Below are 13073 nucleotides of genomic sequence, written 5' to 3' on the forward strand. Positions count from 1 at the left end.
CCAGTCTGGCTCCTTGCTTTAAGGTCTCCTTCCCTAACCTTTCCTTTTCTCTCCCTTTCTCGCTCTCTTCCTTCCTGTTTGAATCTTACAGAGATACCAAAAAAGCCTATGAACTTAAAAGGGAGAGAAAAGACAATATTGGCTCTGAGGTAAGGAGATTCTCACAAATTTAAACTCTGCTTGCTGTAGATGAAGATTATACAAATGCCTTTCTTAATCACAAGTTTTTATTTAGATGAAACCAAGCTGGAGTTGTTACCAGTGGCAAATCCATGTGGGTCTGCAACAACCCCAGTTCTTGCCTCCTCAGAAGAAATAATTTGACTGAGGGAAATAAGGCAGAAGGAGAGACGGAGGCAAGTTTTAGAACAGGAGGGAAAATTTATTGTAAAGCTTTAACATGAGAATGAAAGAAAGTACACATGGAAGATGGCCAAGTGGGCGACTTGAAAGATCAAGCACATGGTTTGACCTTTGACTTAGGGTTTTATATGTTGGCATACTTCTGGGGCCTTGTGTCCCTTATCCTCTGATTCTTCCTTGGGGTGGGCTGCCCGTATGTGTAGTGGCCTGCTAGCAGTTGGGAAGGGAGCACGTGCAGTATGTTTACTAAAGTTATACGCATGATCACTTGAGGCATTCTTCCCTTACCAACCAAATGGTCCTGGAAGGTCATATGCCAGTTAGACTCTGCTATTTTGCCTCTTAGTGCACATGCTTGAGCCCACATGCCCAACTCCTGAGATCATATTGGGAAGCTGCTGATCATCAGTTTTGGGTTTTTCTATCTATTGGGAGACTGCCTTTCCCTGGTTCTGGCTGTGACCAATTATTGTTTTAGAGACTACTTACTATTGGAGTAGGTAAGTAGACAGACATCAGCAGGGCAGTAGAGACCCCCCAGCCCACCAGGAATGTCAGGCGACCATCAGGCGATGATCAGTTGGTTGTTAACTATTTATCTGAAATACTGTCTCTCCTGTCTCTCAGAAGTTGGGTGAGCGGGCTCAAGCATGCACATTATGAGGCAAAATGGTGGAGTCTAACTGGTATATAACATTTGGCTTGTAAAGGAAGAAATACCTCAAGTGAGCATGCATAGGACTCCACTGCACATGCAGCCCCTCCTGAGGGGTAACAGGCCACTGTACATGCAAAGAGCCCACCCTAAGGAAGAGTCATGGCAGAAGGGTCACAAGACCCCGAAAGTATGCCAACATATAAAACCCCAAGTCAAAGGTCAAACCCTGTACTTGGTCTCTCAAGTTGCCTGCTTGGCCCTCTTCCAAGTGTACATTAATTCCTTTTGTTCCTGTGCTAAAGCTTTTTAATCAACTTTCATTCCTGCTCTAAAATTTGCCTCAGTCTCTCCTTCTGCCTTATGGCTCTCTATCAAATTCTTTGTTCTGCAGACCCACATGGATTCACCACCAGTAACATACTTTGATGCCATGTGACTGGGATGTAATCTGCTGCTAACATCCTTTGGTGCCATGTGACTTAAATACATTTCCCAGTGATAAGACAACTCTCCACTTCACTTTATTTGATTGGAGGCATGTAACCTCTACACTTTCTGTTCTTCGGCTAAAGGTGTTCAACCCCCATATGCAGTTTTCTTCTCCCTTTTCACTCTCCTGCTTACTAACCAACCCCTAGAATGATTCTTCTCAGCCACAAATGGCTCTGTTCCCCCTGGCTGATCTCTCAGCTCACCCTGATGGGTGTCTTTCAGGGGTGGTGGGAAGATTCCTGGGGTCCACACTGATTAGAACTGAAACATTAGAGGCTCTCCTGAATGGAGGCTCATGAGAGTGATAGCGCTAAAGCCTAAAACTGTGCAATGTCTGAGGTTTCTTCAGCTTATTCAACTAAAATTGGCTCTTTCCAAAGAACCCATGCTGCCTATTTTCCTGTTCTCTGTGTGTGTGTTTTGAAATGGCCTTGTGCACCTGCCAGAATGTACACCTTGGAGGCAAGTCTGCCTTTTCTCTAGTTACACTTCACATGCCATGTGACTTCTTAAACACACATTCTGTTATTTTTGCACCCAGAGCTCTTGCCACATTTTCTTGGCAGCAAAAACATGGTCTTCTCTGTGGATATCCCCTGAGATTTATACCTGTTTTCAACCTGAAAACTCAGATGACCTCCAACCCTTCTCCTGTCTTCTGGCACATTGCCAGGACAGACACTAATTGGAACCCCAGCTGTACCAGTTCCTTATGACTTACCATACACTTTTCATTGCTGTTATGCCACAGGGCCAAGTATTCCAGTGGTTTTTGAAGCAGTTTGTCTGCCTGCATAGGGCCTCACTCTGTTGCCCTTTGAGGAACTCACCTATTTGCTTTTTTTGAGTTAACCCCACTTTGGGAGGAGGAGAAATCCTTCCTTTGCCATTTGCAAGTTCTTACCTCAAGCCCCAAGTACTGCAAATTTCCCTCCATTAGTTCAACAGGGCAAATAAACTTTACCCTCTGGAATCCAAGGGCTGCTGTTTTTTCAAGCATTTGAAGGCTTTCCATGAATATTCCTCTCACTTCCTTCCACTTCTTCCTGTAGCCTCCATTTCTCTAATCACTTCCAAGTCCTTCTCAATATGCATCAGACCTTCAAGTTCATATTCAAAGGGAGGGAAGTCCAGCCCCCTTGTGACTGTTATTTAAAAAATAGCTTCTCATCTCCTTAAAGATCATAAGATATGGGAATCAGACAAAATAGATAATAATGTTGTTGCTAGAATGCTCTGAGCAAGACTCACTATCAGGTTATGGAGATGAGCATATAGGCTGGCCCAATACTGTGGGCACAAGAGACTCTTAGAACAGAGATGAAGGTTGGTCCCAAACTAACAAATTACAATTAAAATAAAGATGAAAGGTTATGGGTATACAATAAGACCGGTTATTCTAGAATCCCAAGGGTGAACAGGGTGCCCACTGTTCACTCTAGTATCCCCTCTGTGTCCTTTCTCTAGTATCCTCTCTAAACTGGTTATTCTAGTTAGCAATTCCTCTAATGTTTTATCAAGGTTCTTAGCTTCTTTGCATTGGGTTAGAACATACTCCTTTAGCTCACTGTAGTTTTTCTTCGGAAGCCTACTTTTGTCAATTCATCCATCTGATCCTCCATCTATTTCTGTGCCCTTGATAGAGAGACATTGTGATCATTTGGAGGAGAAGAGGCACTCTGGCCTTTTGGGTTTTCAGCAGTTTTTCACTGACTCTTTCTCATCTTCATGAGTTTGTCTAGTTTTGTTCTTTGAGGCTGCTGACCCTTGGATGGGGTTTTTCTGGGGGCCTTTTTGTTGTTGTTGTTGTTGTTGATGCTCTTGTTGTCGCTTTCTTCTTGTTTGTTTTTCTTTCAGTAGTCTGGTCGCTCTTCTATAGGGCTGTTGTGGTTTGCTGGGGGTTCACTTAAGGCCCTATTCATCTGATTTGTTCCTTTGCTGGGAGATGTCATTCAAGGAGGCTGGAGAGCATCAAAGATGAGTGCCTGCTCCTTCTTCTGGGACTTCTGACCTCAAAGGGCACCAACCTGATGCCACTAGGATTGCTCCTGTATACGGTGTCTGACAACCCTTGTTGGAGGGTCTCACTCAGTTGGGTGGCATGAGGAGCAGGACCCATTTAACGAAGCACTTTGTCCCTTGATGGAAAGGGTGCGTTTTGCTAGGAGGAAACTGACTCGTCTATACCGCCCAAATTCCTCAGAACTTACCAGGAGGAGAGGCTAAGTCTGCTGGTCTGCAGAGACAGCAGCCATCCTTCCCCCTAGGGGGTCAGGCCCAGGGCCATCTGAATTCTGTCCCTGAGCCTCTGACTGGAGTTATTGGAGATTCTGGAGGGAAGCCCCGCCCACTGAAGAAGGATGGTTTGGGGTTAGGCCTGAAGAGGCACTCTGGCTGCAGATTGCCACAGTTGGTGTGTTGGGCTGTGGGGACAAGTATTAGGAACAAGTCGGTCGCCGTTACTCCGAGGAGAGACCAGTCGGTAGAGGAGAAGTCGAGGTTAGAGAGAACTGGGAGGCACTTTGCTGTCTTTAATCGAAGTTGAGGGTGCAAAAATGCAGAGTAATAAAACTTTTAACTTGGAGAAGCAAAACCATACTCCAAGAAAGCATCATCAACACCACCACCAGCAGCAGCACCACCAGCAGCAACAGCAGCAGCCGCCACCACCACCAATACCTGCAAATGGGCAACAGGCCAGCAGCCAAAATGAAGGCTTGACTATTGACCTGAAGAATTTTAGAAAACCAGGAGAGAAGACCTTCACCCAACAAAGCCGTCTTTTTGTGGGAAATCTTCCTCCCGCCATCACGAGGAAGAATGAGGAAACTATTTGAGAAATATGGAAAGGCGGGCGAAGTCTTCATTCATAAGGATAAAGGATTTGGCTTTATCCGCTTGGAAACACGAACCCTAGCGGAGATTGTCAAAGTGGAGCTGGACAATATGCCACTCCGTAGAAAGCAGCTGCGTGTGCGCTTTGCCTGCCATAGTGCATCTCTTACAGTTCGAAACCTCCTCAGTATGTGTCAAACGAACTGCTGGAAGAAGCCTTTTCTGTGTTTGGCCAGGTAGAGAGGGCTGTAGTCATTGTGGATGATCGAGGAAGGCCCTCAGGAAAAGGCATTGTTGAGTTCTCAGGGAAGCCAGCTGCTCGGAAAGCTCTGGACAGATGCAGTGAAGGCTCCTTCCTGCTAACCACATTTCCTCGTCCTGTGACTGTGGAGCCCATGGACCAGTTAGATGATGAAGAGGGACTTCCAGAGAAGCTGGTTATAAAAAACCAGCAGTTTCACAAGGAACGAGAGCAGCCACCAGATTTGCAAAGCCTGGCTCCTTTGAGTATGAGTATGCCATGCGCTGGAAGGCACTCATTGAGATGGAGAAGCAGCAGCAGGACCAAGTGGACCGCAACATCAAGGAGGCTCGTGAGAAGCTGGAGATGGAGATGGAGGCTGCACGCCATGAGCACCAGGTCAAGCTAATGAGACAGGATTTGATGAGGCGCCAAGAAGAACTTCGGAGGATGGAAGAGCTGCACAACCAAGAGGTGCAAAAACGAAAGCAACTGGAGCTCAGGCAGGAGGAAGAGCGCAGGCGCCCTGAAGAAGAGATGCGGCGCGGCGGCAGCAGGAAGGATTCAAGGGAACCTTCCTGATGCGAGAGAGCAGGAGATTCGGATGGGTCAGATAGCTATGGGAGGTGCTATGGGCATAAACAACAGAGGTGCCATGCCCCCTGCTCCTGTGCCAGTTGGTACCCCAGCTCCTCCAGGACCTGCCACTATGATGCCGGATGGAACTTTGGGATTGACCCCACCAACAACTGAACGCTTTGGTCAGGCTGCTACAATGGAAGGAATTGGGGCAATTGGTGGAACTCCTCCTGCATTCAACCGTGCAGCTCCTGGAGCTGAATTTGCTCCAAACAAACGCCGCCGATACTAATAAGTTGCAGTGTCTAGTTTCTCAAAACCCTTAAAAGAAGGACCCTTTTTGGACTAGCCAGAATTCTACCCTGGAAAAGTGTTAGGGATTTCTTCCAATAGTTAGATCTGCCCTGCCTGTACTACTCTAGGGAGTATGCTGGAGGCAGAGGGCAAGGGAGGGGTGGTATTAAACAAGTCAATTCTGTGTGATATATTGTTTAATCAATTCTGTGTGGTGCATTCCTGAAGTCTCAAATGTGATTGTTGAGGGCCTGGGGAAACCATGGCAAAGTGGATCCAATTAGAGCCCATTAATCTTGATCATTCCGGTTTTTTTTTTTGTCCATCTTATTTCATTTCCTTGCCCCGCTCCCAAGACGGAGTCTCACTCTGTCACCCAGGTTGGACTGTACTGGCACGATCTCAGCTCACTGCAACCTCTGCCTCCCGGGTTCAAGCTTGTCCAGGATGATCTTGAACTCCTGACCTCATGATCCATCCACCTCGGCCTCCCAAAATGCTGGGATTACAGGGGTGAGCCACAGTGCCCATCCTTACTTTCTTATCTTTACACTCCCCTAGTCCCAGAGAAACTGCCACATACACCACAAAAACCAAACATCCCCCGATAACCTTAGCCCCATTGCTCCATTCACTCCCAGGTGAGAATTCAGGCAAACGTGCACAAAGGTCACAGGCAATGTGCGTACGGTTCTGTTATATCCCATATATTACCCCTTCATGTCCTAAAGAAGACATTTTCTCTTAGAGATTTTCATATTAGTGTATCTTTAAAAAAAAAAAAAAATCTTGTGTTAACTTGCCTCCATCTTTTTCTTGGGTGAGGACACCAGGAATGACCCTTTTGTGTCTATGATGTTGCTGTTCACAGCTTTTCTTGATAGGCCTAGTACAATCTTGGGAACAGGGTTGCTGTATACTGAAGGTCTGACAGTAGCTCTTAGACTCGCCTACCTTAGGTAGTCACGCTGTGCATTTTTTTTCATTGGTGTACTGTGTTTGATTTGTCTGATATATTTGGAGTTTTTCTGAGAAATGGAGCAGTAATGCAGCATCAACCTATTAAAATACATTTTAAGCCTTTAAAAAAAAACAAAAGTATTAGGAACAAGTCATCAAGCCTCCCTGGCTCCAACAGGGGAAAAGCACAGCCTGGAGCTATAGAAGTGGGTGTCGCCTTTCCCTGCCCAGGGACCTTAGTGTATTAGGCAGTTGCAATTCCCAGTGCTGGCTGCTGTCCCTCCCCTAAGAAGTTCAAATGGCTTAGACAGCAGGCAGCTGCAGCTGGCGCTGCTTACCCCACCCCCCAGGAGTTCAGTAGGCTTAAGCAGATTCCTGCTGAGAGCCTGTAAGAATCTGCATGTTCTGGGGTTGGAACACTAGGCCCCAGTGGTGTGGGTTTGCAAGTGGGATCTTCTGACCCATGGATTGCACAGTTCCATAGAAAAAGCACAATTTCCCTGGCTGGGTAGTGCACTCACTCACCGCCTCCCTTGGCTGGGAAGTGGGGTTCCCCTTCCCCGTGTGACTCTCAGGTGGATCACTGCACCACACTGCTCTTCCCTCTCTCTGTAGGTCACACCAGCCTTCTGATCAATTTTGATGAGAGAACTTGGATACCTTAATTGTCGGTGAAAGAGTCACATGCTTATTATGTTTTTTTAAAATAGGAGCCCCCAAACGTCAGCTTCTAGTCGGCAGTCTACTGTGATTCTTAATAACTTTACAACTTTCCTGCTTTTTAAAGCCTTTAAGTTCTAGGTAAGGCCTGGGGACATGTAAAGTTAGCCATGCCCCCTAGCTATGCTGGAAGGAGTCAAGCCTTACTTGCACTTCTTTCTGGTGTCCTAGGCTCCACACTTAGCACATAATTAGAATCACTTACTTACCAGGTTTTTCACCAAAAGTAAAATTGTCTAAGAGGTAACAGTGTAACATATATTTACAACTACTGGAAAAACAGTTTTACATGCAAGGATGCAAGGTGTGTAAGGAACGTAGAATGTGCTTTTGGTAAAAGATCGTAAGAAGGCATGGGAATGTGGATTTTTTTTGGCCTAATTTAAAGGGTTAAAGAATTGTTTTAAGCTAGATAGGATAAAGCTAAAGATTTGGCAAAGTTGTGGAAGGTTTGTGAAAGATTAACCTTGTAAAAGAAATTCTGTATGTGAACATATTAGCTAAAATTAAAGGGTTATTATTCAGTTCATCTGTAAATTGAACATTGGAACAAAAGCACAAGATGAATTTCTTAGAGCACTGTTCTGCTATTTGACAGAAAATTGTAAAGGGTTATAAAAGTTTTATAAGAATCCTACCTTATGGTCAAACTGATTAAGACTGTATAGATGTGTCTATAAGATTTTATTAAGAACTGGGTTTGACATCAATAGTACACTAATGCAAAGGTAAAATCTGGCTTTCTTTAGACTGTATTTCAATAAATGTGTTATTGGTACGCATTTCAAAGTTACGCAAACCTCCTGTAATTCTGATATAACTTAGTATGTGTTATGTTAAATTATTGTGTCCCACAGAGGTAACACATTTCCTTTTCAATTTTGTCTTTGACTCTTGCTGCCCTAAGACTTTTTGTTATCCACAGACAATTGTTGTCTTGTTTTAATCCTCTTTAAAATGTGGTTTTATAATCAGCTATAGAACTTTAACAGTTGCTCTCAAATGCAGGTTTCTGATAACTTTGGAGATTGTGACATTAGAATACAGGAAAACACTGTCAGAACTTTCATGGAGAGCTAAAATGTTCATGAATATCAAGCAGAACAGGACTGCATGCAGTGAACAAACAGAAGACTGAAATAATCCTTTAATGACTTTTTGCTTAAAATGTTGCTGATCCTTTTTTTCAGAGTCAAGAAAACATTTATTTTGAGCTATTTAGAGCTTTTAACAATTGAGTACAGCATACTCTTATAATAAAATTTGGAGCATATTAGTTCCTCTCTACCTGGTTTCTCAGTAATTTGGAAACTACTTGTGAATATTCTTAACTTATAACAATACAGTTATTTTTATAAGTGCAATAAAAATCTGTTTTCTTTTGTAATAGGACACAATTAGAGCCATTAGTTATTTTACCAAATCTTTGACTGGAACAGCATGCTTTCTTTTAAGGAATCAAATGTACTTAGAGGGCCAATAAAAGTCCCTTGTGAAAACTGGCCTCATACCTTGTGTACACAGTCCCTGTACATGGTTACTAACCTGTGGTAAGTAAAGAATGTCACTTTCTGACAGGCCCAGGGACCCCAAGTTATCTTGGGGTCTCAAGAGGAGAGGAATTTACACAACTCATATGGTATTTGATGGCACCCACCTATGGCTGGGCTTAAGGTTTTAAAAAGTCTTATCTGAGATTTCTTATGGAACAAAGTTCCATCAAAGCCAATTTTAAAAGGGGCTTATATAGCATATATTCTTGCTGTGCTTTATGCAAATAATCAAGCCACGTATAATAAAACTAAAGCTGATTTTGCAAAACAAATCAGTCTTATCATGATTTGTTTTTAATACAAATGAGGACAGGAGACAGAAAAATTATGTTTAAAAAAATAGTATACCTATGATTAGACTCTAGATTCATCCAGTTGTTTCTGAGTTTTTGTCTGCAATTTAGACTAATCCTGCTTATTCTTCTGAATCTACTAGTGATCTCTGCCTGCAGCTCAGAATAAACAAAAGGGACAGATAATGCAAAAATGTGGATCAACACTCTAATTCTGGGCACATATTGAAATCAGCTAGCAACCCCATGCACCTAACTCTTAGCAGGCATGGCTACAGCATGTTGGTAGCCTCAGGATTTTTTGGAGCTATCTGCAGCCTATTATTTTGGTTTGACATTCTTCCAAATAATGACCTGATTTGTCTCCTCTTGCCTTCAGGCCATCACACTCCAAATGATTCTCAGTGAGGGATATCGTCCTCTCAATATTCAAGAGTCACCCTTTTACAGAGAAACCCTAGACTACCTATCAGTGGGACATGACAGAGGCACAATTCTGCCCCTGTGTCCCTTGGACCTAGCTAGATACCAGTTTCACTAACCCATGGAGCCACCCTGCCCTGACAGGTAGCAAGAGTCCAAGACTCACAGAACCACCACCACCAGCCCCGCACTGTCAGAAGGAAAAAGGAAGCAGTTACAGAAGACTTACTTTCATTCATTTTCCCCAAAGAATTAGGGTCTTGAACTCTTGATGGGGGAAATGTTATAGTAGGTAGTCAGGCAGACATGAGCAGGGCAGGAGAGCCCCCCTGACCAGGAATGTCAGGCCACCATCAGGTGATGGTCAGGCAGTTGTTAACTGTTTTGCTGACATAATAATTAGTCACAGCTGGCACCAGGAAAGGCAGTCTCCCTATAGATAGAAAAACCTGAAACTGGTGATCAGCATCTTCCCAATAAGATCTCAGGAGTTGGGTGAGTGGGCTCAAGCATGCACATTAAAAGGCAAAATGGCAGAATCTAACTGGTATATGACCCTCGAGGAATATTTGGCTGGTAAGGGAAGAATGCCTCAAGTGAGCATGCATACAACTCCAGTAAACACACTGCACATGCAGCCCCTCCCAAGCGGTAGCAGACCACTGTGCATGTAGACAGCCCCGCTCAATGGAAGAATCCGTGGAAAAGGGACATAAGACCCCAGAAGTAAGCCAACATATAAAGCCCTAAGTCAAAGGTCAAACCGTGCGCTTCATCCCGCAAGTCACCTGCTTGGCCCTCTTCCAAGTGTACTTTACTTCCTTTTCTTCCCGCTCTAAAGCGCTTTTTTTGAGACAGAGTCTCACTCTGTTACCCAGGCTGGAGTACAGTGGCACGATCTCAGCTCATCGCACCCTCCGCCTCCCAGGTTTAGGCAATTCTCTTGCCACAATCTCCTGAGTAGCTGGGATTACAGGCACCCACCACCACGCCTGGCTAATTTTTTGTATTTTTAATACAGATAGGGTTTCACTATGTTGGCCAGGCTGGTCTCAAACTCCTGACCTCTATTGATCTACCCTCTTCGGCCTCCCAAAGTGCTGGGATTACAGGCCTGAGCCACTGCACCTGGCCTCTAAAGCTTTTTAATAACTTTCACTCCTGCTCTAAAACTTGTCTCGGTCTCTTCTTCTGCCTTATGCCCCTCAGTCTAATTCTTTCTTCTGGGAAAGCAAGAATTGAGGTTGCTGCAGACCCTTACAAATTTGCTGCAGGTAATATGCTTTGTTGTCTCATGATTGGATACATTCTGCTACTAAAAGTGTCTGGATTGTACTTAGCACCTACAGAAAAAGGGGATTGTACATATTATGGATCTCTGAGGGGTGGCTTCATATGTTATATTAATTCAAAACATTTTGGTAGAGCAGATAATGCATGTACATTTTGAAGTTTTAGAAAGAGAATTTCAGAAGTCTTGGCCTACAAAACTCACTACCTAAACTAGATCTTTAATAAAATAGTATGTTAAAACTAAAATTAGGCTTTTAAAATTTTCCTGTTAATATCTGGAATAAAGAAACTTCAAATTCAAATAACATGTATACTTTTATGAAATATAAACAAGCTTGCAATATTACTTAGATTTTTGGTTCCTACACTGGATAACACTGCCGCCTTGTGGCAATGATAGACTACTGAAGCTTTTTAAAAAATAGTTTTAAAAACTGTATTTTCCCTGATGATGTATCAATTAAGTGGATTTTTGAATGTTTGATGGAGCCAGTCTTATTCTGAGTTTCCAAGATGGGACAAATTGTTCTAATAAGGAACTTTAAGCAAAAATATATTTTGTGTATGTTCCCTTAAAAACACAAATGCATTATGTTCAAACCAAATATTATTTTAAAATAACAAAAAGCAAATATCTAAATAGTCTTCAACGCATGTAAAGAAAATGCAAAATAAACTCGTTAACCAATTCTAGGTTATGAAACTGCATTTTTCTAACTTTACTTATTAAGATATCAACCAGAAACCTATTACTTGCCTCTTCCTCCAAGAAAGCAAAAGACAAACTTCATCCATTCTCACAATAAATTATGCAAATTGTTTGATTTTGTAAAGTAAACAGCAAAATTACCTCATCTCTTTGCCTGCATTTCAGAAGAAAACAAAATAACTGGGTTTTCCTTGTTTTGTCTGGACTTTTAGCTGTGTGACCTATGTCAACTTACTTAACCTCTCTCGATCTGTTTCTTTACTTGAAAAGTGGGGATAAGACTATCTCCTACCCCACTGGATTGTTATGAGGATTGGGTTAATACAAGTGTTCCTTAGAACCATGCCTGACACTGCAGAAATAATTCACTAAATATTAGCTCTTGTTTTCATTATAAGGTAGATGAAAAGCAGCAACATACCTACATCTAATTTGTATTAAGCTTGACATAATTCTGCGATGTGATTTGATTTGCTTGTCATGCTAAGAAGATGGGCTCTCTAGGTACTATTTATAGCTAACGTAGGCCTAATAGTGATTGGGCTCTCTAGTTTAAATTGAACGCTTCTATCTATGGGATGGGCCTTGGATACCCATCCCCATTCCTCTGTTTACTACACGTGGGGAACTGAGTTAACTTAAATTCCAGTTTATTGATAAAATGGGGAACAACGGTACATACATCACGGGGTTATTGTGATGATTAGGTGAGATAATACATAGGTAAAGCCCTTAGCACAGCTAAGACTTAGAACAGCCTCAATCAAAGTTCTCTGGTATATTTAAAAAATAAACAATATTCCATCTGAAACAATATTAGAACCAGTTATATAATATACATTATTCAGGAAGTAAGCCAGCAGTTAAAATGATGGGAGAATGAATCCTGCAGAGGAGGAGAGGTAAAAGGACAAAATGCCTGATCTCACAGATATGAGGATGGAGAATGAGTAGAATGTGTTTTAAGAGGCAGGACAGAGTAATAATAAAAAGCCTGGAAAGATAGATCTGGGTCTGAATTCAGGCTCTCCACCAACTTTTACGAAGCCTTGGGGAGGTAACGAAATCTTTTGAGTCAGTTTCCTCAGAATTGGGGATAATAGTGTTGATATGGATTGAATAAGAAAATGAATCGTACATTTCACTAAGCTTAGGCCATAAAAGAATTCAGTAAATGTTAGCTGTAGCTATTATTATTACTATTATTTTTGAGATGGAATTTCACTCTTGTTGCCGAGGCTGGAGTGCAATGGTGCGATCTCGGCTCGGCTCACTGCAATCTCCACCTCCTGGGTTCAAGCAATTCTCCTGCCTCAGCCTCCCGAGTAGCTGGGATTACAGGTGTCTGCCACCATGTCCAGCTATTTTTTTGTATTTTTAGTAGACGTGGGGTTTCATTATATTGGCCAGGCTGGTCTCGAACTCCTGACCCCAGGCGATCCACCCGCCAGGGCTTTCCAAAGTGCTAGGATTACAGGCGTGAGTCACCAGGTCCAGCCCAGCTATTATTATTTTTAAAGACGTATTATCTGCATTCCAGACTTGAGCACTTCACTGGGACTGGTTTCCAGTGTAAGTGAAAAATCAGGACGGAAATAGGAATTGAATTATTTGAGGAATGGGATGTAGGGAAAGGGAGGGGAGTTGGGGCAAGTTTCTT

The 13073-nt window shown here is 42.9% G+C and overlaps 1 protein-coding gene and 1 pseudogene across 2 annotated transcripts in view; both read left to right on the forward strand.

The window, feature by feature from the left end:
* The first annotated feature begins 3969 nt into the window (after window positions 1–3969).
* On the forward strand, window positions 3970–6546 carry LOC117096255 (annotated as a pseudogene). Its single transcript, XR_004442416.1, has one exon. The product of XR_004442416.1 is annotated as a non-POU domain-containing octamer-binding protein-like (transcript).
* The window catches only part of SATL1 (spermidine/spermine N1-acetyl transferase like 1), a 32586-nt gene continuing 25654 nt past the window's right edge, over window positions 6142–13073 (forward strand). The window contains exon 1 of the mRNA XM_033233193.1: window positions 6142–6147. Within this exon, the coding sequence (XP_033089084.1) occupies window positions 6142–6147 (6 nt within the window). The remainder of the gene's footprint in view (window positions 6148–13073) is intronic.

This window comes from Trachypithecus francoisi, unplaced genomic scaffold, assembly GCF_009764315.1.
Source record: "Trachypithecus francoisi isolate TF-2019V2 unplaced genomic scaffold, Tfra_2.0 Contig01451, whole genome shotgun sequence".
NCBI classification, from domain to species: Eukaryota; Metazoa; Chordata; class Mammalia; order Primates; family Cercopithecidae; genus Trachypithecus; species Trachypithecus francoisi.